At 38.4% G+C, this 25,339-nt stretch overlaps 1 protein-coding gene across 2 annotated transcripts in view; it reads right to left on the bottom strand.

Moving 5' to 3' along the window:
• Positions 1 to 19,842, bottom strand: part of USP14 (ubiquitin specific peptidase 14) — a 44,725-nt gene extending 24,883 nt beyond the window's left edge. For both annotated transcript variants that reach the window (XM_038543698.1, XM_038543699.1), the window contains exons 1-3: positions 19,496 to 19,842; positions 15,449 to 15,594; positions 13,316 to 13,348 (exon numbers count right to left, since the gene is read on the bottom strand). In XM_038543698.1, the coding sequence (XP_038399626.1) occupies positions 13,316 to 13,348; positions 15,449 to 15,594; positions 19,496 to 19,667 (351 nt within the window). In that variant the 5' untranslated portion in view covers positions 19,668 to 19,842. The remainder of the gene's footprint in view (positions 1 to 13,315; positions 13,349 to 15,448; positions 15,595 to 19,495) is intronic.
• Between the last annotated feature and the right edge of the window lie 5,497 nt (positions 19,843 to 25,339).

Here is a 25,339-nt window from a genome sequence, read left to right as displayed (position 1 = left end):
TGCATGGAGCCTGCTTCTCCCTCTGCCTGTGTCTCTGCCTCTCTCTCTCTCTCTGTGTGTGACTATCATAAATTTAAAAAAAAAAAAAAATAGCTAAGAAACTTCTAAAAAAGAAGAAAGACTAAAACAATGCCATTTAAAGAAAATAGATTATATGATGAAGAATGTTGGGAAAAACTGGATAATAATATAGAAAAATATATCCTCAGTTCTCCATATCATAGTATGCCATACCCAAAATGAATTACAAATTACAGATTTTAAAAATAAAACAAAGGGTGCCTGGGTGGCTCAGAGGGTTAAGCATCCACCTCTTGTTTACAGCTCAGGTCATGATCTCATGAGTCATGAGATCAAGCCTCTCAGGGCCAGGTTCTACACTCAGTGGGGAATCTGCCTGAAAATTCTCTCTCTCTGCCCCTCCCTCAACTTGTGCGCATGCTCTCAAGCTCTCTTTCTCTAAGATAAATAAATAAATACTTTTAAAATAAATAAAACAATTACAAAAACATACAAGTGAATAAAAAAAAAAATCTTGCTTTGCTGGAAGATTTTCTAAAATTGACATAAGGGAATCCCTGGGTGGCTCAGCGGTTAGGCGCCTGCCTTTGGCCCAGGGCGTGATCCTGGAGTCCTGGGATCGAGTCCCACGTCGGGCACCCTGCATGGAGCCTGCTTCTCCCTCTACCTGTGTCCCTGCCTCTCTCTCTCTGTCTTTCATGAATAAATAAAATCTTAAAAAAAATCAAAATAAAAATAGAAATAATAAAAAATAATAAAGTTTACATAAAAGACAAAAGGACTAATGTTATTACTACATAAAGTTTGAAAACTCTTGTAAAACATTACCAGTCAAAATTTAAAAGAAAAAAAAATGGAAAAAAGATTACACTACATAGAAACACATAAAAAAAAAAAATCAGTAAAGCAAAACACAAAGATACAAACAGTAAACAAAAAGGCTTAAAAGAAATTAAGCTTCCACCACAAGAAGCTAGAAAAAGTATACATTAAAACCAAAGTAGGGATGCCTGAGTGACTCAATGGTTGAGGGTCTGCCTTTGGCTCAGGTCGTGACCCCAACGTCCTGGGATCAAGTCCCTCTGCCTGTGTCTCTGCCTTTCTCTCTGTGTCTCTCAGGAATAAACAAAATCTTTTTTAAAAAAGTATACATTAGGGATCCCTGGGTGGCGCAGCCGTTTGGTGCCTGCCTTTTTGGCCCAGGGCGCGAGCCTGGAGACCCGGGATCGAGTCCCACGTCAGGCTCCCGGTGCATGGAGCCTGCTTCTCCCTCTGCCTACGTCTCTGCCTCTCTCTCTCTCTCTCTCTGTGACTATCATAAATAAATAAAAATTTAAAAATAAATAAATAAATAAAATAAAAAATAAAAAGTATACATTAAAACCAAAGTAAAAGAAGGAAATAAAGCAAAGAGGTGAAATCAATAAAATGATAAACAAGCAAAATTTGATTCTTTGGGGAGGGGGAAATCAATGAAATTGACAAACCTTTGTGTAGACAATGAAGAAAGAGAGAAACCACAATTTGCCAATACCAGGGGAAAAAAAGAGAAAATAACACTAGAGACTCTAGAGTTAAGGAATAGTTAAGGTTGTACTATGCCCCTCAAGTCGACAATTAAAACTATACATTAAATGCTCCAATTCCTTAAAAGACGCTAATTACCAAAACAGATATCAAAGAAAATGTAACACCTGAATAGTCCTACATTTATTAAATATACTAAATTCCTAACTAAAAGTCTTCCCACAAAGAAATCTCCAAGATCACTGGAGAATTCTATGAGCCATTTCAAGAAAGTCTCTTTCAGGGGATCCCTGGGTGGCTCAGCGGTTTAGCTCCTGCCTTTGGCCCAGGGCATGATCCTGGAGACCAGGGATCGAGTCCCACATCAGGCTCCTTGTATGGAGCCTGCTTCTCCCTCTGCTTCTGTCTCTCTCTCTCTCTCTCTGAGAGATTCATGTATCTCTCATGAATAAATAAATAAAATCTTTAAAATAAAAAAAAAAGAAAAAAAGAAAGTCTCTTTCAGAAAAGAGGAGAGGTGGGGATGCTTCCTAACCCATTTTATATGGACAGGATTATACTGATGGCAAAAGCATACAAAGACAAGTCAAGAAAACTATAAACCAGTAATTATCACAAAAATAAACACAACAATCATTAACAAAAAAACCACTAAATAGAACCCAGCAATATATAAAAAGGAAAAATACATAATGACTAAATGCGGTTTATCCCAAGAATTTAAGGTTGGTTTACTATTCAAAAGAATCAATGTATTTCACCATATTAACAGATTAAATGATTTTAAAAATGATCATTACAATAGATGGAAAAAGTATTTGAAAAATTCAACTCCCATTCATGAATAAAAGGTCCCAGCAAACTACAAATAGAGAACTTCCTCAAACTAATGGTGAACATCTATAAAGCAACTCTAGCCCAAACTGAAGACTATTCTCTTAAGATCAGGAAAAAAGCAATGATGTATGCACTATCAACCACTTCTCAACATTGTGCTGAAAATCCTAACTGGTGCAATAAAGCAAGGAAGAAAGAAAAGGCATGGAGATTATTGAAAAGGAAAGAATAAAACCATTCTTATTTGCAACATGATTATATCCTAACCTTAATTATCCTAAACACTAATATGTAAAAATCAGCAAAATCACAGGATACAAGAACAATATACAATAATGAATTTTACTTCTTTATGTTAACAATAAACAAATGCAAAATGACATTTGAAAAATACCATTTATGATAGGATCAAATACCATAAAATATTTAATGACATTTCAAAAAAAAAAACAAAAAAAAAACCATGTGTAAGATCCAGTATTGAAAATATAAGGAGTGCCTGGGTGCCTCAGTCAGTTGAGCATCCAACTCTTGGTTCCAGCTCAGGTCATGATTTCATGGATCATGCATGAGATGAAGCCCCATACTGGGCTTCATGCTCTGCAGGGAGTCCACTTAAAGATTCTCTCCCTTTGCCCCTCCCTCCACATGCATGCTGTCTTTTAAATAAATAAATAAATCTCTTTAAAAAAAAGAAAACAGGGCAGCCAGGGTGGCTCAGGGGTTTAGCGCCACCTTCAGCACTCGGCCAGATCCTGGAGACCCGAGCCCCACATCGGGTCTCCCTGCATGGGGCCTGCTCCTCCCTCTGCCTGTGTCTCTGGCTCTCTGGCTCTCTCTCTCTCATGAATAAATAAATAAAATCTTTAAAAAAAAAAAAAAGAAAAGAAAATAGGGCGCCTGGGTGGCTCACTTGGTTAAGCATCTGACTTTGGCTCAGGTTATGATCTCAGTCCTGGGAGCACTGGGCTCCCTGCTCAGTAAGGAGTCTACTTCTCCCTTTCCCTCTACCCTCTACTCGTGTGTGCGCGCGCACTCTCTCTAATAAAGAAATAAGTAAAATCTTTTTTAAAAAAAGAAAATAAACAGTTGTGAGAAATTTTAAGATCTAAATAATGAAGAAGTATATGCCATGCTTATAAACTAGAAGACTCTGTATTTTTTTTTTCAGGGACAGAGAGAACAGGGGAGGAGGAGGGGGAGAGGGAGAGAATCCCTAGCAGGCTCTATACCCAGCATTGATCACAATGCGGGGCTCACACAACCTTGAGACCATCACCTGAGCTGAAATCAAGAGTCAGATGTTTAACTGACTAAGCCACTCAGGCACCCCTAGAAAACTCAATATTAAGATGTCCCAATTTGGGTGCTCACTTTGGCAGCACATATACTAAAGATGCCCCAATTTGGAGGTGCCTACATGGCTCAGTCAGTTAAGGATCCGACTCTTGATTTTGGCTCATGTCATAATCTCAGGGCTATGAAATTAAGCCCTGCATCATGCTCCTCAGTAAGTGTGAAAACTTAAGATTCTCTCTCTCCTCACACACATACCCCCCACTCATGCACTCAAGCTCTCTCTCTCTCTCAAAATAATAAAATTTTTCAAAATTAAAAAAAGATGTCCCAATTTGATATATAGTATCAGTGTAATTCTAATCAAAATCCCAGCAGATTCTTTTGTAGAAAATAATAAGCAGAGGGTGGTCCAGGTGGCTCAGCGGTTTAGCACCACCTTCAGCCCAGAGCATGATCCTGGAGACACAGGATCAAGTCCCACGTCAGGCTCCCTGCATGGAGCCTGCTTCTCCCTCTGCCTGTGTCTCTGCCTCTCTCTCTCTGTGTCTTTCCTGAATAAATAAATAAAATCTTTAAAATAATAATAATAAGCAGAATCTAAAATGTGCAAAGGACACGCAAAGATCTTAAAATAGCCAACAGTTTTGAAAAAGAACAATCAGACTCATACTACTTGATTTCAAGTCTTGAATAATCAAGACAGTGGGGACTGGGGACTGGTGTAAAGGTACATATACAAATCAACAGGAGAGAACAGAATCCAGAAATACACTTACATGTGCTCACACAACTGAATACTCATAGGAAAAGAAATAAACCTCAATCATTACTTAACAACAAATATAAGAGTCTACTCAAAACAGATGATATACCTAAATATAAAAGCTAAAATTTGTAAAAGTTTTAGAAAACAGAAAGTCTCTTGGGACCTTGACACAAGCAAAGATTTCCTAGATGGGATGCAAATAGTCAAAACCATTAAAGAAACTGATTATACTTCAACAAAATTTAAAACTTCTACTCAACAAAACATATTAAAAAGACTAAAAAACCAAAAACTGAGAGAAAATATCATGGCACATATATCCCACAAAAGACTTGATTCCAGTATATATTCTTTATATGCAATTAAATGCAATTAAGAAAATAATCCAATTAAAAATAGGTACGCCTGGGTCGCCTGGGTGGCTCAGCGGTTAAGCGTCTGTCTTCAGTCCAGGGTGTGATCCTGGAAAGCTGGGATAGAGTCCCACATTGGGCTCCCTGCATGGAACCTGCTTCTCCCTCTGCCTCTGCCTGTGTCTCTGCCTCTCTCTCTGTGTCTTTCATGAATAAATAAATAAAATCTTAAAAATAAATAAATAAAAATAAAAATAGGTAAAGATCTGAATTGGTGTTTCACAAAAAGAAGATAAAGAAGTTGCCAATAAGCTCGGAAAAGTGTTCAATATCATCGGTCATCAGATAAATGTAAACTAAAACCACAAGAAAGTATCACTACACACCCACTAGAATGGCTAAAAGAAAAATGACTAACAACAATCAAATGCTGTGATGGTAATAGAACAATTAGAACTATCGTATACTGTTCATAAGAATGTAGAATGGCTTAACAACCACTTTGAAAAGTATATTTGGCAGTTTCTTACAAAGTTAAACATATACTTAACCATATGACCCAGCAATTTCACTCACAGGTTATTTACTCAAGAAAAATAAAAACATGCATCTACAAATATGAAGGTTCCCAGCAGTTCTGTTCATAATAATCAAAAAGTAGAAACACAAATATCCATCAACAGATGAACAGATACATACAGACACACACACACAACCACAAATAAAAGGGACCAAAATTCTACAATGAGCGAAACTACCCAACATATGTAATTGTAGTCTCAAAAGAGAGGGCACACAATAAACATAATAGCTAAAATTTTTCCAAATTTTTTTTTTTAATTTTTTTTTTATTTATTTATGCTAGGCACACAGTGAGAGAGAGAGAGGCAGAGACACAGGCAGAGGGAGAAGCAGACTCCATGCACCGGGAGCCCGATGTGGGATTCGATCCCGGGTCTCCAGGATCGCGCCCTGGGCCAAAGGCAGGCGCCAAACCGCTGCGCCACCCAGGGATCCCCCAAATTTTTCCAAATTTAAGAAAAACTGTAAACACACAAATCTAAGAAGTTCAAACAGAATAAACACAAAGAAAACCTCTCCAAAACATAGTTAAATTGCTTAAAAGCAACAATGAGAAAAATCTCAAAAGCATCAAGAGAAACAGGATACATTATGTGCAAAGCAACAAAGAATGACAACTATGCAAATCTGAAGACATTTTTCATGTATTGAAAGAAAAAGTATTAATCTAGAATTCTATATCTATCAAAAATGTTTCTCAAAAATAAAGGTGAAATAAAGAGCTTTGCAGAAAAACACAAGCAGAGAAAATTCACAGATATGCTCTGCAAGAAATGTATAAATTCTCTAGGCAAAAGAAAATGTTATCTGGGACACCTGGGTCGCTCAGCAGTTAAGCCACTGCCTTCGGTTCAGGGCATGATCCTGGGTCTGGGGATTGAGTCCCCACATCAGGCTGGAGTCTGCTTCTCTCTCTGCCTATGTCTCCGCCTCTCTCTGTGTGTCTCTCAATAAAGAGAGAGAGAGAGAGAGAAAGAAAGGAAGGAAGCGGACGCCTGGGTGGCTCAGCGGTTAAGAGCCTGCCTTCAGCCCAAGGCCTGATCCTGGAGACCTGGGATCGAGTCCCACGTCGGGCTCCCTGCACGGAGCCTGCTTCTCCCTCTGCCTGTGTCTCTGCCTCTCACGAATAAATAATAAAAATCTTAAGAAAAAAAATTAAAAAAAAAAAAGAAAGGAAGGAAGGAAGGGAGGGAGGGAGGAGGGAAGGGAGGAGGGAAGGGAGGAGGGAAGGGAGAGGGAAGGGAGAGGGAAGGGAGAGGGAAGGGAGAGGGAAGGGAAGGGAAGGGAAGAAAGAAAATGATATCTGATGAAAATTTTATATTTGATCCAAAGGAAGAATCCCAAAAATAGTAATAATGAGTTGCAAACATTTTTAATCTCTTTAAATGACTATGTAAAGCAAAAATAGGAACCTAGTATAAGATTTCTAACACGTGAAAGTAAACTATACGACAATAGCACCAAGGACCAGGGAAATGGAAGTATACTATTTTAATAATCTTATCCTATACCTGAAGTCATTTGTTATTTAAGGCAGAGGATGATAAGTTAAAGATACATAATATAAATCCTAGAGCAGCAGTTCAAAGACATCATCTTAAGACTCTTTATTCCAAGAGTCAGCAAACTTTTCTTATTAAGACCATATAATAAATACTTCAGGCTTTCTGAGCCATATACAGTCCATAAAAAGGAGTTAATAAATGTCAGAGGACCAAAATAATATTGGTATGTTATGAGACCACAACAGAATCAAATTAGAAATAAAGAACAGAAATATATTACTAAAAGCCCCAAATAATAATAACATAGTTCTAAACAATCCATGGGTCAAAAAAACAAACAAAAAAATCACAACATAAATAAAATATTTAACTGCATAATAAAAACACAGCATATCAAAACTTGTGGACACAACTACAAATGATTAAAGAGAAAATAATAATTTTAAGTGTCTACATAAGGAAAGAAAAGTAAAAAAAAAAAATCATGATTTAAGTACACACATAAAAAAGCAAGAAAATGAAGCAATTTATACCCAAGGCAGAAAAAGAGGAAATAATTTAGAGTAAGTATCCGTAAAATAGAAAATGGGTAATATATAAAGTCAACAAAGTAAAAAGTTGAAAAGACTAATTGATAAATTCTTTTTTTTTTTTAAGATTTTATTTATTTTTGATACACACACAGAGAGGCAGAGACACAGGCAGAGGGAGAAGCAGGCTCCATGCAGGGAGCCCGATGCAGGACTTGATCCCAGGACTCCAGGATCACATCCTGGGCTGAAGGCAGACACCCAACCACTGAGCCACCCAGGGATACCGATAAATTCTTAATAGATAAATACTGACCAAAAACAAAACAAAACACCAAAGACATAACACTATTGGGAATAAAGGGGGGGGGGGTGGCGGGAGAACATCAACAAATAAAGGCAACATAAAAAGAATTTTAAAGAGTATCTTGGGGATGTCTTGGTGGCTCAGCAATTGAGCGTCTGCCTTCGGCTCAGAGCGTGATCTTGGAATGCCTCGATTGAGTCCCACATCGGGCTCCCTGCATGGAGCCTGCTTGTCCCTCTGCCTATGTCTCTGGCTCTCTCTCTGTCTCTCATGAATAAATAGATAAAATCTTAAAAAAAAAAAAAAAGAATATCTTGGATATTATGAACAATTTTATGCCAATAAATTCAATATATTTAAACAAATTTTCTCAAAAGAGAAAACTCGTCAAAACTGACATTAAAAGACAGAAAATCAGGAAAGCCCAGGTGGCCCAGCGGTTTAGCGCCGCCTTCAGCCCAGAGCATGATCCTGGAGACCCTGGATCGAGTCCCATGTCAGGCTCCCTGCATGGAGCCTGCTTCTCCCTCTGCCTGTGTCCCTGCCTCTCTCTCTGTCTCTCTCATGAATAAATAAATACAATCTTTAAAAAAAAACAAAAACAAAAATAAAATCGGGATGCCTGTGTGGCTCAGCGGTTGAGCATCTGCCTTGGCTCAGGGCATGACCCTGGAGTCCTGGAATCGAGTCCCACATCAGGCTCCATGTGAGGAGCCTGCTTCTCTCTCTGCCTGTGTCTCTCCCTTTCTCTCTCTGTCTCATGAATAAATAAATAAAATAAAATAAAAATATTTTTTAAAAAATAAAAACATCTAAATACTTTGTATCTATTAAAGAAATTGAATTATCAGTCAAATTCCCATAAAGAAAATCCAGGTCCAGATAAAATTCACTGGTAAATTATTTCAAGTATTTACAGAAATAATACCAATTTTACACAAACTCATTCAGAGAAGAGAGGGTAATATGTCCCCAAATAAAAATACTAATATCCCTCAAGAATATATATACAAATTACCTTTTTTTTAAAAAAGGTAAAAATTCAATCTAGCAATACATAAATGAGATAAATAAATCATGACTCAAGGGGATTTTTTTTTTTTCAAGGGGATTGTCCCAGTTCTCAAAGTGTTTGTGGACCACTACTGATCTCTGAAATTCTTTCACAGAGCGAACAAGATGAAAACTATTTTCATAATACTAAAATGTGATTGTCCCTTTTTCACTGTGCTGACATCTGCACTAATGGTGGTAAATCACTAGAGGCCAAAAATATTAACAATATTGAACTCTGATAGCAAAGTAATGCTATCAAATGAACTGTTAAAAATTATTAATTTTCTTAAATCTCAACCTTTGAATACATTTCTTTTTGATATTCTGTTGAAATCAACAGAATTTGTAATGAAATAGGAAGCACTCGTTAAAAAAAAAAAAAGAAAAACTTACTTGTCCTTCAAGATCCTACCAAGATCTCCTTTGGTAGGTATTTGAATAAACTGTGGTACATCCAGAAAATGGACTATATTCAGCACTAAAAAGAACTGAACTACTACTAAAGCCATTTAAAAGAGATGGAGGGGGGCAGGCCGAGTGGCTCAGGGGTTTAGTGCCGCCTTCAGCCCAGGGTGTGATCCTGGAGACCCGGGATCAAGTCCCATGTCAGGCTCCCTGCATGGAGCCTGCTTCTCCCTTTGCCTGTGTCTCTGGCCCGCCCCCCCCCCCCCCAACCGGGTCTCTCATGAATAAATAAATAAAATCTTTCAAATAAATAAATAAAAGACATGGGAGAACTTAGATGCATACTAAGTAAAAAAAAGTCAATCTAGGGACACCTGGGTGGCTCAGTGGTTAAACGTCTGTCTTCCGCTCTGGGCGTGATCCCAGATTCCAGGATCCGGTCCCGCATCGGGCTCCCTGTGGGGAACCCACTTCTCCCTTTACCTATGTCTCTGCTTTTTTTTTTTTTTCTTTTCTTTCTTTTTCAAAGATTTTATTTATTTATTCATGGCAGACACAGAGAGAGAGAGGCAGAGACACAGGCAGAGGGAGAAGCAGGCTCCACTCTGATGTGGGACTCAATCCTGGGTCTCCAGGATCACACCCTGGGCTGAAGGCGGCGCTAAACCACTGGGCCACCGGGGCTGCCCTCTTTCTTTTCTTTTCTTTTCTTTTCTTTTCTCTTTTCTTTTGGTCTGTCTCTCATGAATAAATAAATAAAATCTTTTTTAAAAAATTTTTAAAAAGAAAAGGAAAAGTCAATCTGAAAAGGACATATACTGTAGGATTTCAATTACATGACATTCTGGAAAGAGGTGAAAACAATGAATACAGTAAAAATATCGATGGTTTTCAGGGGGTTCAAGGGATGAATAAGCAGAGCATACAGAATTTTGGGGCCAATAAGACTCCTCTGTTTGACACTTTAATGGTGAATACATCATTGTAGGTCTTCATACATTTGTCCAAACCCACAGAATGTACAATACCAAGAGTGAATCCTAATGTAAACCATGGACTGGTTTACACTGGGCAACAATGATGTGTCAATGTAAGTTCATCAATTATAACAAATGTGCCATCCTGGTAGGGGATGCTGGCAATGGAGGAAGCTCTGAATGTGTGGGGTAGAGGATATATAGGAAAGCTCTGTTTCTTCTACTCAGTTTTTGCTGTGATCCTAAAACTGTTCTGAAAAATAAAGTCTATGGGGCCCTAGGTGGCTCAGTTGGGTAAGCATCTGCCTTGGGCTCAGGTCATGAACCCAGAGTCCTTAGATTTAGTTCTACATGGGGCTCCCTGCTCCGAGGGGAGTCCTGCTTTTCCCTCTCCCTCTGCTACTCGTGCTCTCATTTACTCACTCTCTCAAATAAATAAAATCTTAAAAAAAAAAAAAAGTCTCTTAAAAAACTATCAGTGGGGCGCCTGGGTAGCTCAGTCAAACTGTCCAACTCTTGATTTCGGCCCGGGTCATGATCTCAGGATGGTGAGACTGAGACGTGCGTCAGGCTCCTGCTGGGCAGAGTCTGCTTAAGATTCTCTCTCTTACTCTCTCCTCTCTGCCCCTACCTCCATCCCTCTAAAAAAAAAAAGTGTGTGTGTATGTGTGTGTGTGTCTATAGAAATAACACATCTGCATACCAAAGTATGATCATTTTCTTCAGGATAAGCTTGTGTAAATGTCTGAGTTGCAAAGTGGACTAGTTGCTTTTTCAATGACTATTATCTTTACTTAAAACTACTACAAATTATGGGTTTTTATACTCAAATATTTAGCCAACATTTTCTCAAAAATAAATGGAGTCTGCTGCCTTAAGAAAAACAACTGACTATATATAGTTAATTGCCAATGACAAAATTAGAGCTTTCAAGTGAAAATTAGCATTTTATATCTGTCATTATGTACTTGTTATCTTTCCAGTTACAAATAGATTTTCATGTACAAAGGTCACTGATGTGATTTCTACCACAAACTAACCAATAATAAGCTAGTATATGTTGAGTTTGAGTGTACTATGAAAGAAGGATGTTTACAATTTTATCCAAAAAGATGTCTCCCATTCCCAACTATTTAACTGTGTGAAGGCATATTTCTTGTATGTACCTCAACTAAAACAGCATATTACAACAGATTGAATGCAAAGACAAATATGAGAATTCAAATACCTTCTTTAATAGAAGCTAGGTTTTCAAGAGATTTGTGAAAATACAGAACACTGCCAGTCCTTCACAATATTTTTTGGAAAACATTTAAAAATATAAAATTAACATGTAACTGGTTTGTCATTGTTATTTCTAAATAAATAGGTTTTTTATTTTTTATTTATTTATTTTTTTAAATAGGTTTTTTAATTCCAGTTTTAATTTCTAATAGGATAAATATCAATAGATATAACATATAGATGAAACTCTTCGGGGTTTAAAAATAGTAATCTTTAGGAATATAAATGGGCCTGCAAAAACCAAAAACCTTGAGAGCTGCACATCCCAGAAATACAATGTTTAACAATTAAAAATTAATGAGACTGGGACACCTGGGTGGCTCAGCAGTTAAGCGTCTGCCTTTGGCTTAGGGCGTGATCCTGGAGTCCCAGGATCGAGTTCCACATCGGGCTTCCTGCATAGAGCCTGCTTCTCCCTCTATCTATGTCTCTGCCTCTCTCTCTCTCTCTCTGTGTGTCTCTCATGAATAAATAAAATCTTTAAAAAAAAATTGAGACTAACCAGATTATCAGAATAAAGTAAGAAAATCATATGATCTTCTTAATAAAATTCAACAGCCATTCATAATTTAAAAGGTCTTAGTGAACAAGCTAGGATAAGACAAAGATGCCCATTCTCACCACTTTCTATTCAACACTATATTAGAAGTCCTAGCCCAGGGAATTAAGGCAATAAAAAGAAACAGAAGTCATAAAGATTGAAAAGGAAGAAGAAAAATTCTTCTAAAATCTGCAAATGCAAATAACAAGATCATGTACATAAAAAATGCCCAATGGAATCTAAAAAATAACTAATGAAACTATTAAGTGAATTTAGCAAGGTCACAAGATGAAAATAAACTACATTTTTTTTTTAATTTTTATTTATTTATGATAGTCACAGAGAGAGAGAGAGAGAGGCAGAGACACAGGCAGAGGGAGAAGCAGGCTCCATGCACCGGGAGCCCGACGTGGGATTCGATCCCGGGTCTCCAGGATCGCGCCCTGGGCCAAAGGCAGGCGCTAAACCGCTGCGCCACCCAGGGATCCCCATAAACTACATTTTTATAATCTACCCATAAACACTGGAAAACAAAAATTTTTTTAAATATAATTTTCAACAGCCTGAAATCTTAAGTTCAGAGAATCTAACAAAAACCACAGAGATCCTACATTAATAAGCTACAAAACCCAGCTAAGAGAAATCAAGACCTAAATAGAGAACATCATATTTAAGGATTTTAATACTCAATACTGTTAAGATGCCCATTTTCCCCAAACTAACCAAACAATACAATCTCATAATTCCAGGAGTCCATTTGTAAAAACTGACAGACTTATTCTGGTTATAAGGAAATGCAAAGGAGCTAAAACAGCTACAATATTCTTGCAGAAGTTGGAGAACCTATACTATGTTATTTGAAGACTTACTATAAAGCTTTAATAACTAAGACCATGGGTACCAGCATAAGTTATAATCAAATATATCAATGAAATAGGAGTCCAAAAATAAACCTACATATAATGGATTTTCAAGAAAGACTCTAAAGTAAGTCAATGGGAAAAGGAAAGTATTTTCAATAGATACCAATGAAACAACTGGATATATATATATATATGGAAAAAAAAGCATTTGGAATGCATTTGTGTGTAATAATTAAGAAACTGAATTATAGGGCGCCTAGGTGGCTCAGTTAGCATCTGCCTTTGGCTCAAGTTGTGATCCCAGGGTCCTGGGATCAAGCCCCACATCGGGGTCCCTGCTCAGTGGAGGGCCTGCTTCTCCCTCTCCTGCTCCCCCTTCTTGTGCTGTCAGATAAATAAAATGCTAAAAAAAAGAAAAAAAGAATGAAACTGAATTGTAACAAGGGCTCTTATAATACTTACATTTTTTATTTTGAGGTTTCCCCAATCATCATCCTGTTTTAAAAACAAATGAAAAACATTTAACTCCTGTATAAATTGAACATATTCTAATAATCAATTAATTTTAAACTACTCCAAAACAGAATAAATTTTTTCTGTAGGCAGATTTTACTTAAGATTACTATAATCAAAAGTATTTTTTCAAATGGAGTCTTAAAGCTGGTAAGTCTAACAAAAGCCTAAACTACAAGACAATCTAAAAGACAACGTGACAGTACCAAAAAGACTAAAAAACACCTGAATGATGACAGATACTAACTTTTTGCATATTTGTTACATGTATGGAACCAACAAAGCTAATAATCAGCTTATGTGACAGGAATGAAGAGTAACTTGTGAAATAGGTCTACATAATTAGAATTATATAATTTATTGTCCAAAGCAGGAGATTCTTGAGAATGAAAGTGCCATTAAAAATTATACTAGGACTACCAGAGGCAAACTAACCCTTAATAACTTTTCTTAAGTCCACAAACGTTTTTCAAGTCTTAAATTTCACATTAAGCAATTAAATACTTTTTCAATTGTTTCAATTGAAACAATTTTTAATGTCATGATTAGCCCACAGGTATCTTGAAATACTGCAGCTAAGCTCTCTCCCTTCACAGGATGTCATTTCCATAGTATTCCTTCCTTTATATAGATGATGCCAGGCTCCCAATATCCTCCTCTTTGGTGGTGCCACTAATTATTTCTTTGGACATCTTGCTTCAAAGTGCAACAGTAACTTCCTAAATGTCCTTCTCAGTTTAAGGGCCATTACTACTAATCGTAAGAAATGATAACTATATATGCTCACTCAGATCACTTACTTATCTGAGGGTACACAAAAATGAAAAATGAACTGAGATCTGCTTAATTTGTATATTGCATGCTCTTCTGGTGCCTTGCTATAGGTTACCTAAATCTCTGATGCTAAGTTTTCTCATTTATGAAATCATAAAATATATTTATTTACTCTCCTCATTTTAAGAATACATACAATTGGGAATTAATGAAAATAAAAGTCTGGCACAGAATAATTATTCATTAAGTGATAGCTATTTAGTAGTCAGTTTCATTTAATTACCATCTTTCTGTAATTCTCCATAGTACACCACCAATATACAGCTCATCACAAATTGGGCTATCAAGTTTCGAATGACTGAACACTCATATTGCACCTTGGAGGGGAAACAATGTGTTCTTCACCAACATTAGTTTTACTGCCCAGCTGAGGGGCAACCAAGCCATATCTCTAAAGCTAACAACTGCTCTTTGGCATTTCATATCTAACTCTTGAGGATAATATTTTTTTAAACTATACTTCTACCGTATTACAAACAACAATAATGCTTGCATCTTTTTGTGGCCTGTCACCAATGATGCCAGTAAGCTTAGATTCCTACCTGTAGTTGATGTGACCATTCCATGGAACTAAAGGAAAAGTAATGTTCTCTCTTTTTAAACAAAAATTTTTTATCCCACTTCCAAACAGGTTTTAAACAGTGATTATTCCTAAGCAATAGCTCTTTTTTAATGCATAGAATATTAAACAGGCTAAAAGAAAAAATTAACAGTTTTCCAGTATTCCAGAGCCAGTGCTTTGGTAAAGATGTTGAAATATTTTGAATTTGAATATTCAAATGAATGTAAAGAAATACCTTTTATAGTCTTTTTTTTTAAAGTCTTTTTTTAATCTACCATATTGTTCCATGTTTTAACAGAATATTTTCTTCACTCCATAAAAGAAAACTACTAAGGAGATAGATAGATAGATAGATTTTTGTATTAATCTAAACAAAATAAAATACTTTTAACACACAGGAAAAAATTCCAAACAGAGACAAATGGAAAGTTCCTTACTCTTTTGACGCCTAGGAATATTCACTGGATACAATGCATTTTAAAATGAAAAGTTTAATGATGCTTTTATAATACAGTGTTTTGAAATGGCTACAATGTTCCTTCCTACACTAACATGAATAAGACAGTTATAAATTCAGACTATCTACTCTAGCCAAATTAAAAAAACATCTCAAGTGACACACTTTTTGGTGTTTGTTTCCACTAATTATATAGTAGTATATAATAAAAATTTGGACTACATTTTACCTTCAATGTTCCTCCTTTCACCATAACTTTCTGTCTGGCCGGTTGGACTCCAGTCAGTGCAAAAAGCTGAGCCTTAAACACCATTGGAGGTTCATCAGTGTTCAATTCTACACCTTCAAATTTTTCCTTTCCCCATTTCACGGTAACTGCAAGCAAAACCATAATTTTTTTTCATTTATTAAAATAAAAGAACTTCAGACTTAGAAGATCCCTAGGGACCCATTATTTTGGCTTTCAAGAACTAGCTTATGCCATTCCTCTTTACATGCTCAAAATGCTTACCTAATCAGGACTAACTTGAACATAGAAGGTCCTCAATAAAATGTAATTCAATCTAATCCAACTTATTTGATAAATAAAACTAAGCCTTATGAGATGATTGATTTACTAGTCACAAAACTAGTTAGTAAACATTCAAGTGTTCTGAATCCTACTCTAATAATCTCAACAAAATATCACTTTGGAATATTTCCCAGAATAAGGTTCACAGACTTCAAAATGTGTTTAAATAAATAATTATTAAAATCAGTACTTAGTGCGGGAATAGAAAGACTAAAGAAGTTAGAAAGATAACTTGAAAAAAATAAAAAAAAAATTATTGGAAAAATAAAGCATATTTAAAACAGGTTAAAGAATACAGATTCTGGATTATAAGAAGAATGGTTCCATGGGAAAATTGAAAGGTTTTGGTTCCTGAGCAAGAGGTAGTCAAATATTAAGAATCTAAAGATACAACTAAATCATTAAAAAACATAGAAATCCTACATCAGTCATTTGGATGGCTATTTAAAAAAAGAGGGGATCCCCGGGTGGCTCAGTGGTTTGGCGCCTGCCTTTGGCCCAGGGCGCAATCCTGGGGACCCGGAGTCGAGTCCCGCGTCGGATTCCCGGCATGGAACCTGCTTCTTCCTCTGCCTGTGTCTCTGCCTCTCTCTCTTTCTCTCTATCATGAATAAATAAATAAATAAATCTTAAAAAAAAAAGGGGGGGGGAGGAAGAAAATACCAAGTACTGGTGAAGATGGAGAAAAACTGGAACCCCTGAGCATTCCTTATGGGAATATGAAACAGCACAGCCACTGTGGAAAAAAGTATGGTGGTTCCTCAAAAAATTAAACTTACCATATGACTCAAAAATTCCATTTCTAAGTATACACTCAAAAGTGTTAAGCAGGGTCTCAAATATTTATATACCCGTGTTCATAGTGCATTACTCACAAGAGCCTAAAAGATGTGAGCGACCCAAGTTGTCCATCAACAGATAAACGGGTGAACAAAATGTGGTTCAGACATAAAATGGATCTTATTCAGCCTTAAAAAGTAACAAAATTCTTATACATGCTATACAACATAGATGAACCTTGGAGACATTATGCTAACCAAAATAAGCCAGATACAAAAAGACAAATTTTATTATTCCCCTTATGTAAGGTACCTACAGTAGTCAAATTCATAGAGACAGAAAGTGGAATGGTGGTTGTCAGGAGGCTGGGGGGAAGAGGATATGGAGAGTTATTGTTTTATGGGTACACAATTTCAGTGCAGGAACATGAACAAGTTCTGCAGGTGAATGCTGATGATGGTCACACAACAATATGAATGTACTTAATACCAAAAAATATAATTTTAAAATGCTTAAAATAGTACATTTTTTACGTATATTTTACCGTATAATTAAAATTCCAATCGGCATCATAAAATAGCTAACTTTTGAAATCCATAAAAATAAGTAAACACAATATACATAGCTCGTTTCCACTGAAAACTTCATATCTACTCAAATGAGAATCTCACAATTAGCTGTTTTCCTAATAACACCAAAATATGAAAAACTAATCCTTATTCCAAATCTCAATTCCTTCACTAGTTCAATTATTGTGTTTAGCACTCATTAAGCCCAGAACAAGCTCTAGGAAGACTCTATGAACTTAGATTCTAATAAGAGAGAAAAGGGGCAGAAAAGGTCAAAATAATTAACAATACAATATAAATATTATAAATGCCACAGGATCACAGTGGAATGCTTCATGAGTGAAGGATTCCCTGGAAGAAGTGGTAACTTTGGGTTCTAATTATCAACATTGAGTTGAGTCTTAAAAAAAAAAAAAAAATTAGCCACTTAAAATATAAGCATATCTGAAAAAGATAAGAAAAACATCAAAAGCATAAAACTGGATTATGTGTTCTGAGATTTGAGTAATTCCCCGAGGGGAGACAAAGAGGCTGAAACTGGAAGGTGGTCAAGGATCAAGTTAAGGAAGATAACAGAAGTCATGTTAAAATATACAGGAGGTTTTGGGCTTTGTGTTATAAAAATGCAAAATCTGTGAAAGGTTTTCATAAAGACCACCTTGGTCTGCTTTGCACATCAGATCACTCTTGTAACAGCTGGAAAATGGGTCTGAAGTGGGCACAACTGTAATTCTGAAATAAACTAGAACAGAGAATAACACGAGCAAGAGACTAAACCAAAAGAATATTAGATATAATGAAGAGGAACCTATCTGAAACTGATTTAGCTGTGTCACCATGAGCAAGTTACTGAAACTTTCTGCTTATCCATCAAAGAGACTTGTACCAGTATTATACCATTATGTTGAAGATTTAAAAAAAGCAACATGTATAAAAACACTAGCTTTGTGCCAGGTATACCAGGTGTTCACTTATTTTTACAGCACTTAACCATATACAGACCTATTTAATTCTCTGCTAAAACTCATGAAATGGTACCTGAAATACTCTCATTTTAATATAGGGGTTTTTGTAGAACCTGAAAACATAAATTCTCAATATGGAGAGGTCAAAGGAGGAAATCCTAAAAATCTACTCCAATTCTCTCATTTTGGAAATAAGGAAAAGATACGATTAAATATTTACGATAGAACTTAACGTTAAGATAGATAGTTTGGGGAATATAAGTATTTTTTGAGGGGAACAAAGAGAGGGGTTGGTGTTGTGAGTCCACCAGTGTGTTTAAGTCCAGCATACACTGGCATTTATTGCTATCAATTAATAACTCTTCCTTTCTACGTTGCGTAAATAGACTCTTTCAAAGTACCATTCTCCTGTTAATCGTGGCTTTAGAAAGGTTCAGCAATCATTAAAGTATTCAAGATTCTAGGCCATTAAGAATCCACCTCAAGATTAAACATTATTCCTTTGTTTCATATCCTTCTTTGGAAAAAGCTGAATCTTTCATAAAGGAATGATCATGGAGTTGGGTATGGCCAATGAATCACACGCCCACAGCGAACCGAAGTCACCACTTAGGTGCCATTTTGAGTAAGAATCAGCAACAGCAAGGTCCCTTCACTAGTGAAAATGTGATCGCTGGCCAGGAATACCTTGGGACTGCCTGAAGCAAAATAAAATAAAAACTGTCAATCGCCGTTTAAAAGGAAATGACGCCTGCAGGTATTTGTATTCCTCTAAGTCTGAAAGCTAACAGCACGCTTCAGGAGTGGAAACCCAATACACAACGTTTGAGGAAACGAAAACGAAGCAAGAAGTTCACGATCTACCTCTGGATAAAAACTGAAATTGGTACCACAAAAGGGGGTGTTTGAGCCAAAGGCGGCAAGGAGTAAGCTGTGGGGAGCTGGCTGAGGTAAACCCCAAGCACGACGGAGGAAGGCTAAGCTTCCATCCTCCCGTACCTCAGGCTTCCCCCTCCCTGACTCTCCCTCTCCGCAGCTACCACCGAGCCCGGGCCCGCCCCGGGGGCCTCCGGACACACCCTCACCTCCCCGGGCTCACCAGGACGGCGACAGAAACTATTCTGCAGAGTCACCACTCGCGGAGACGGACTCGCGCTCCCCATCCCCACTCCCGCCCACCCCGCCCAGAAGGGACAGCGGTCCCTCGAGCTGCGGAGCTCGCAAACAGCGGGCTGAGAGAAAGCGGCCAGGGTCGTCGCCACGCAGTCGCCTCCCACCAGGCCGGCCGGCCCCCTCCCCCGCCCCGTCCTCAGCCCGGTGCCAGCCCTGCAGGCCCGGCCTACTCGAGGCCTAGGCGCGGGACCGGACTGCAGGGTGAGGAAGGAGCTCACCGGAATAAAGCGGCATGGCGGCTCGAGAGGCGGCGGCGGCGGCGGCGGCGGCGGTGCAGGAAGGCTGGGCCTGGCAAGGGCGTCGAAGGGAAAGGGACGCGATGAAGCTGTGGCGGCGGCGACCGAGGCGGAGGCGCGGTGGTGGCGGCAGCACGGGTGCGACGAGTCTCATTCAAACCGGCCACTGCCGATGACGCAGCAACACGCAGTTTGCCCGCCCGCGGACCCACACGGCGGCTGCAGCCGAAGACCCGGCGCGGAGCAGGGCGAGGCGGGGCCTGGAGGGTGCGGGGCTGAGGGAGGTGGGAGGGAAGCCGCGCGAGGCGGCGGGCGGGCGGGCGGGCCGGGCGCGCGGCCCCTGCGCCAGTACAGGTGCGCGCCTGCGCAGTGCGGTGCGCTACGCTGCGCTGCGCTGACCGAGCCCACCGCGGAGGGGCCGGCCCTGCCCTGCCGCCCGCCCCGCTGGCCCCTGTGCCAGTGCGAACCTGGTACCCTGCAGCTGCCTTTTTTTTTTTTTTTTTAAGATTTTATCTATTTATTCATGAGAGACACAGAGAGAGAGAGAGGAGCACAGACACAGGCAGAGGGAGAAGCAGGCTCTGCAGGGAGCCCGACGTGGGACCCGATCCGGGGTCTCCAGGATCACGCCCTGGGCTGAAGGTGGCGCTAAACTGCTGAGCCACCCGGGCTGCCCTGCAGCTGCCTTTTAAAAAAGGAAAAAAATGTCTCTCTCTTCTTTTTTTGAAAGGGCTCGACTAGAGCCAGGCATTTTTTGTTTGTTTGTTAATATAGCCGGTGGAAGAGCCGAGAGAGGCCTTGCTCCGCCCCTCACCTGGTCAGTCTGCTTACGGATGAAGATTATCCAGCTCTCCCTTTCAGGGTTTTGTGACAATATGCGTGTCAAAAGGCGTTGAATACTGCAGAGACAGGCCTGCCCTGATTGTAATGTATTAGTGTTGTTTCTAACAACCGGTTGCGACCCTAGGTTGCATCTAGTAAGGTGGCAGGAAGAAAAATGCCCTGTGACAGGCGCGGGGACTTGCACTCAGCTGCCTTGGACCTGTTTCCCCAATCTGGGAAAAAGAGAGAATTCAACTGGATGGTTTCTGAAGCCTCTTCAGAGTCCAGGTTATCATGAGAGAAGTAAATCCAAGCATTCTAGATGAGAAGTAGAGCCTGTAAGTGAAAGGAGAGATTTCAGAGATTCAAGTCAAATTTGAGGTGCTTTCTTACCTTACAGAGGCTTTACAATGATTCCAAATGCCACAAAAGTTTTGAAGCTGTCCATATTTCAAGACGTAGATTGTCCCTATTTCAAAACGCTACAACCTGTTTGGAGACCCATTTCATGAATGTACATCAGGAGTCATACCCTTTGCTACTTCAAGACCTATCATGAGAATACGATCCAAAATGTGAGGGAAACAACACAATGATGCTGTAGAATATTTTTAAAGTGATATATTAAGTGGAAAGAGTATCAAATTTATTGAGCACTATGATTGCAGGTAATAAAATTAATGGTTATAGATTAAGACTTGTCTGAATCCGGTTGGTACTGGCTGTGTGACCTCTCAACTTCAGTTTCCTTCTCGATGAAACCAAGAATATTATCTATATTACAAGATTCTGACGAAGATTAAATAACCAACTGAACCACCCAGGTGCCCCAAACTTCCGTTTCTTTAATGTCTAGACTATAAACAGAAATCATCTAGTGGATACTCTGGAATTATTTGATGCTGTGAGAACTGGATGTGAGAGCAACCTATTTTTGACTTACTCATTCAATAGGTACTCAGAGTCTTCTAGAACAAGTCTGTCTTCAGCTCACACTGACCAACACTTCAGTAAAACTAACTTCTAGCCTTGAATTTAAGACAAATGGAACAGAGGGAGGATATGGCCCAGTGCTAGCAACTAAAAGGAAATGTCAAAGGAAATTTGTATAGCTAGCCTTCCCAAATCTCAGCAGGAATTATAGATGATAGCAGCCTTGCCCTGTATACCATATGTTGTTAAGCCCTGGTCTACATGTGTTTAATGCATGCAATCTTCTGCTTAAGGTTGACTTCTTTAAATAATGAATATATTAGTAATATCTTAACCAACATGTTTATAAATAAATAATGTCTGTAAAATGTAGCCAAGTATCAGAAAAGTTTTTAGTTGCTGAACTACCTGTGGTTTCGTGCTTAAAATACCCACTCCTCATCTGGCCAGTAGATATTTTATCTAATTTTAAGGTCTTTATTTAATGGTAATTCTTTCATACACACATAAGGCCTCCTCCTACAATTACCCTTTCTATCAAGTACTGTTCATTTAAATGTTTGGTCCTCTTATTCAACAAGTACATATTAAGTGCAGACACTCAATGTAAAATCTGCGAATACAAAGATGAATCAAAAGTCCTGCCCTCATTTGACTGAGAATCTACTAGGAATATTGAAATATGCACAGATTAGGGGGCACTTGGTTGGCTCAGTCAGTAGAGCATGTGACTCTTGATCTCGGGGTCATGAGTTCAAAGCTCATGTTGTGTATAAAGATTACTTAAAATCTTGAAAAAAAAGCAAGAAATATGCACAAATTAACTCCATGGCCCTCTGAATTAAAGCTCTTGGCTATAAACAATGGAAGGAATTTATTGGTAGAATATAGGGTAAGCTAATAGAATCGATAGGAAAACTTGTGAACCAAGCACAGATAATGGATGGGCACCAAGGGATATGGGCAGCAGGGAACATAGGTAAGGTCATGTCACAGAAACAGTCTGGCCACTCTTACCATCACTTCCATGAGTAATTTCTAATTCCTTGTCCACCTCAATCCCTCAAGATTCTGCGTCCTGATCAAGAATATATAATTAGCTAATGATGAGGAAAGGAGTGTCTGGCTCTGCCTCCCGTGTAGACATATTGGGGTATAGGACATTGGATGCCCCAAATGGAAGAGCTGTATATTTGTTTTCTATTGCTGCTTTAACAAATTATCACACATTTACTGGCTTAGGGCAACACAAATGTATCATCTTACTGTTCTGGCAGACAGAATTCAACAGTGGTCCCAATCTTAAGGTGTTAGCAAGACTGTGCTCTTTCCGAAAGCTCTAGGGGAGAATCCAGTTCTTACCTTTCCCAGATGCTAGAGGATGTCCACAGTCCTTGTCTTACTGCCCCTTCTAGCAACAGCATCCCTCCAAACCCTGCTTCCATCCTCATAGCTCTGCCCCGACTCTAATCCTCTGCCTCCCTCTTTATAAAGATGCTGTATTACATTGGTTGCACCTGGATAACCCAGGGTAATCTCATCTTAAAATCCTTAATCACATCTTCAAAGTTCCTTTTGGCATATAAGGTAACATATTCATGGGTTCAGGAGATTAGGACATGGATATCTTTGAGGAAGCATTATTCTGTCTACCATGGACTTCAAAAAAACCCCCACCCAAACCAGCAATATCTAACACACTTTCTGGTAGCATCTAAAATTTTTGTAGTCCTATGTTTTGTTTCCTCTATTAAATTATAAACTGGGGGATCCCTGGGTGGCTCAGCAGTTTGGCGCCTGCCTTTGGCCCAAGGCGCGATCCTGGAGTCCTGGGATCAAGTCCCGCGTCGAGCTCCCGGCATGGAGCCTGCTTCTCCCTCTGCCTGTGTCTCTGCCTCTCTCTCTCTCTCTCTCTCTCTCTGTCTATCATGAATAAATAAATAAATCTTTAAAAAAATAAAAATAAAAATAAATTTTAAACTGGTGGGGAAAAGCCCAGCCTTAAATAATTTGGGGATAAATATATATTATCCAAACTATTTATTTATATATAAATATATATTTATATACATAAAACCCAAATTATTTATGTATCTCATATATACATATATGATATTTTATATATTTGTATATATTTATACATATAAATATATCCTGGAACAGTACTTTGCCTGTAAAATGTGTTCAATAAGTGTTTCCTAAATGAATGCATGCCCTATTTTGGGATCAACAGATGAGGCCAATTATATTACGGTGACTTCTATGCTACTATAACAAAGAGGTCCCAAAATTCAATAGCTCAAAGAAGATAACAGTTTATGGAAAAGTGAGGGGAAAGCTCTACTTCATGAGGTTGTTCAAAGACAACATTCCACCCATGAAGTTCTACTACCCCCCAAAGCAAAGTTTAATGCAAATGTAAATCACCTGAGATCTTCTTAAAATGCAGATTCTGATTCAGTAGGTCCTGGATGAAATTTAAGACACTAACAAGCTTTCAGGAAATCACCAGTTTGAGTAATAAGGCGTTAAGGGACTTGTCTTTTTTTACTTGGTTGAAGATGGATTGCAGGCACATTTGAGATTCACCTCCCAAGAAGGAGAACTAGAAGGGGGGAAAAAAAGCACAGGGCAGCAATCTCCTTTTAAGTGAGAGTAACAAGCAGGATGTGCATAAATCACTTCCCAATTCACATTTACAGTTACATGGCCTAGCTGCATGGAAGTATGGGAAATGCAGTCTTTAACAGGGCAGGGGTATTATTCAAGCTTACACTCCACCATTACCCAAGCAAGAGACAATGGACTTTGGTGGAAAACCAGTAATCTCTACGATCCAAATATTGGATTCTTTTGTAATAATCTTCAAGCTCATGAAGTTTTCTTAAACTCATGACAAAAATCCTGGGCGTTTAGTTTTCTCACCTATAAAATAAAAATTATATAATCTGTCTCTGGATACTCTTGGTATTGTAAGATTTAAATCATTAGTTGAGTGCACATATTGGGAATAATGACCAAATAGAGCTGACCTAGAACAGAACAAATACCAGGTGCACTGGTATGTTTATATATCTACCTTCTAGGCCAAGTTCAATTCCAGGAGTTTTAATTAATTTACCCAAAAGCAGAAGAAGCAAATGATTTATAATCCTCACTGTCAAAAAGTTGCTTTCAAAAACAAAAGTCTGGGCAGCTTGGGTAGCTCAGCAGTTTAACCCAGGGCATGATCCTGGAGACCGGGGATGGAGTCCCGCGTCGGGCTCCCTTCATGGAGCCTGCTTCTCCCTCTGCCTGTGCCTGTGCCTCTCTCTCTCTCTCTCTCTCTCTCCCCCCCTCTGTCTCTCATGAATAATAAATAAAATCTTTTTTTTAAAAAAAAGTCTGGCCCAATATTTCCATACCTATACATTCTGCTGCAATTAAAGTCAATTATGCTTGAAGAGATTGTGCTTTCTGGATTTTCATTTTCCCCCCCTCTACCTTGGAATCAAGTTCTCCCCATTTCCTCTCCACTTCCGTACATCTCACCTCCATGATACGTTTCAAACTTCACAAACTGCAAAGTCTCCTTGAGCAATTGCTTTCTGTATAATTCATTTAATATTTACTATCTTTTTTACATATGTAAATAGCAGATATATTTTATACTTCCAACTAGAATGTGAATACTTTTTGCACTTCCTTCAGAAATATTTGATAATTAATTCAATTTGAGAATTTAGGGTCATATTGTACTCTGAAGTAGTTAGATCACTAACTGTATATTATCTGCTTCATATCTAGACAGCAGTTACATCCATCTTGTTCATCTCTGTATGCTTGGCATAGACCCAGCATGGAGTAGGTGTCTTATATATTGCTTAATAATACATTACATATGTTGGTGATAGGAATTCAGAGAAGAAATGGAAGCAAGTGGGAGGCAGTTGGGTACAGAAGGATTCTAGAGAAACAGAAAAAAGCAAAACCTCAAAGCAATCACACTCATTAATTTAAGAATTGCTTATTGATTGTCTACTTGTGGGCCTTGCATTGCAGGAGCTCATAGTCTGTCAGAATATGTAGAAA

Source organism: Canis lupus, chromosome 7 (genome assembly GCF_011100685.1).
Source record: "Canis lupus familiaris isolate Mischka breed German Shepherd chromosome 7, alternate assembly UU_Cfam_GSD_1.0, whole genome shotgun sequence".
Taxonomy (NCBI): Eukaryota; Metazoa; Chordata; class Mammalia; order Carnivora; family Canidae; genus Canis; species Canis lupus.
This window is presented reverse-complemented; position numbering and strand designations above follow the sequence as displayed.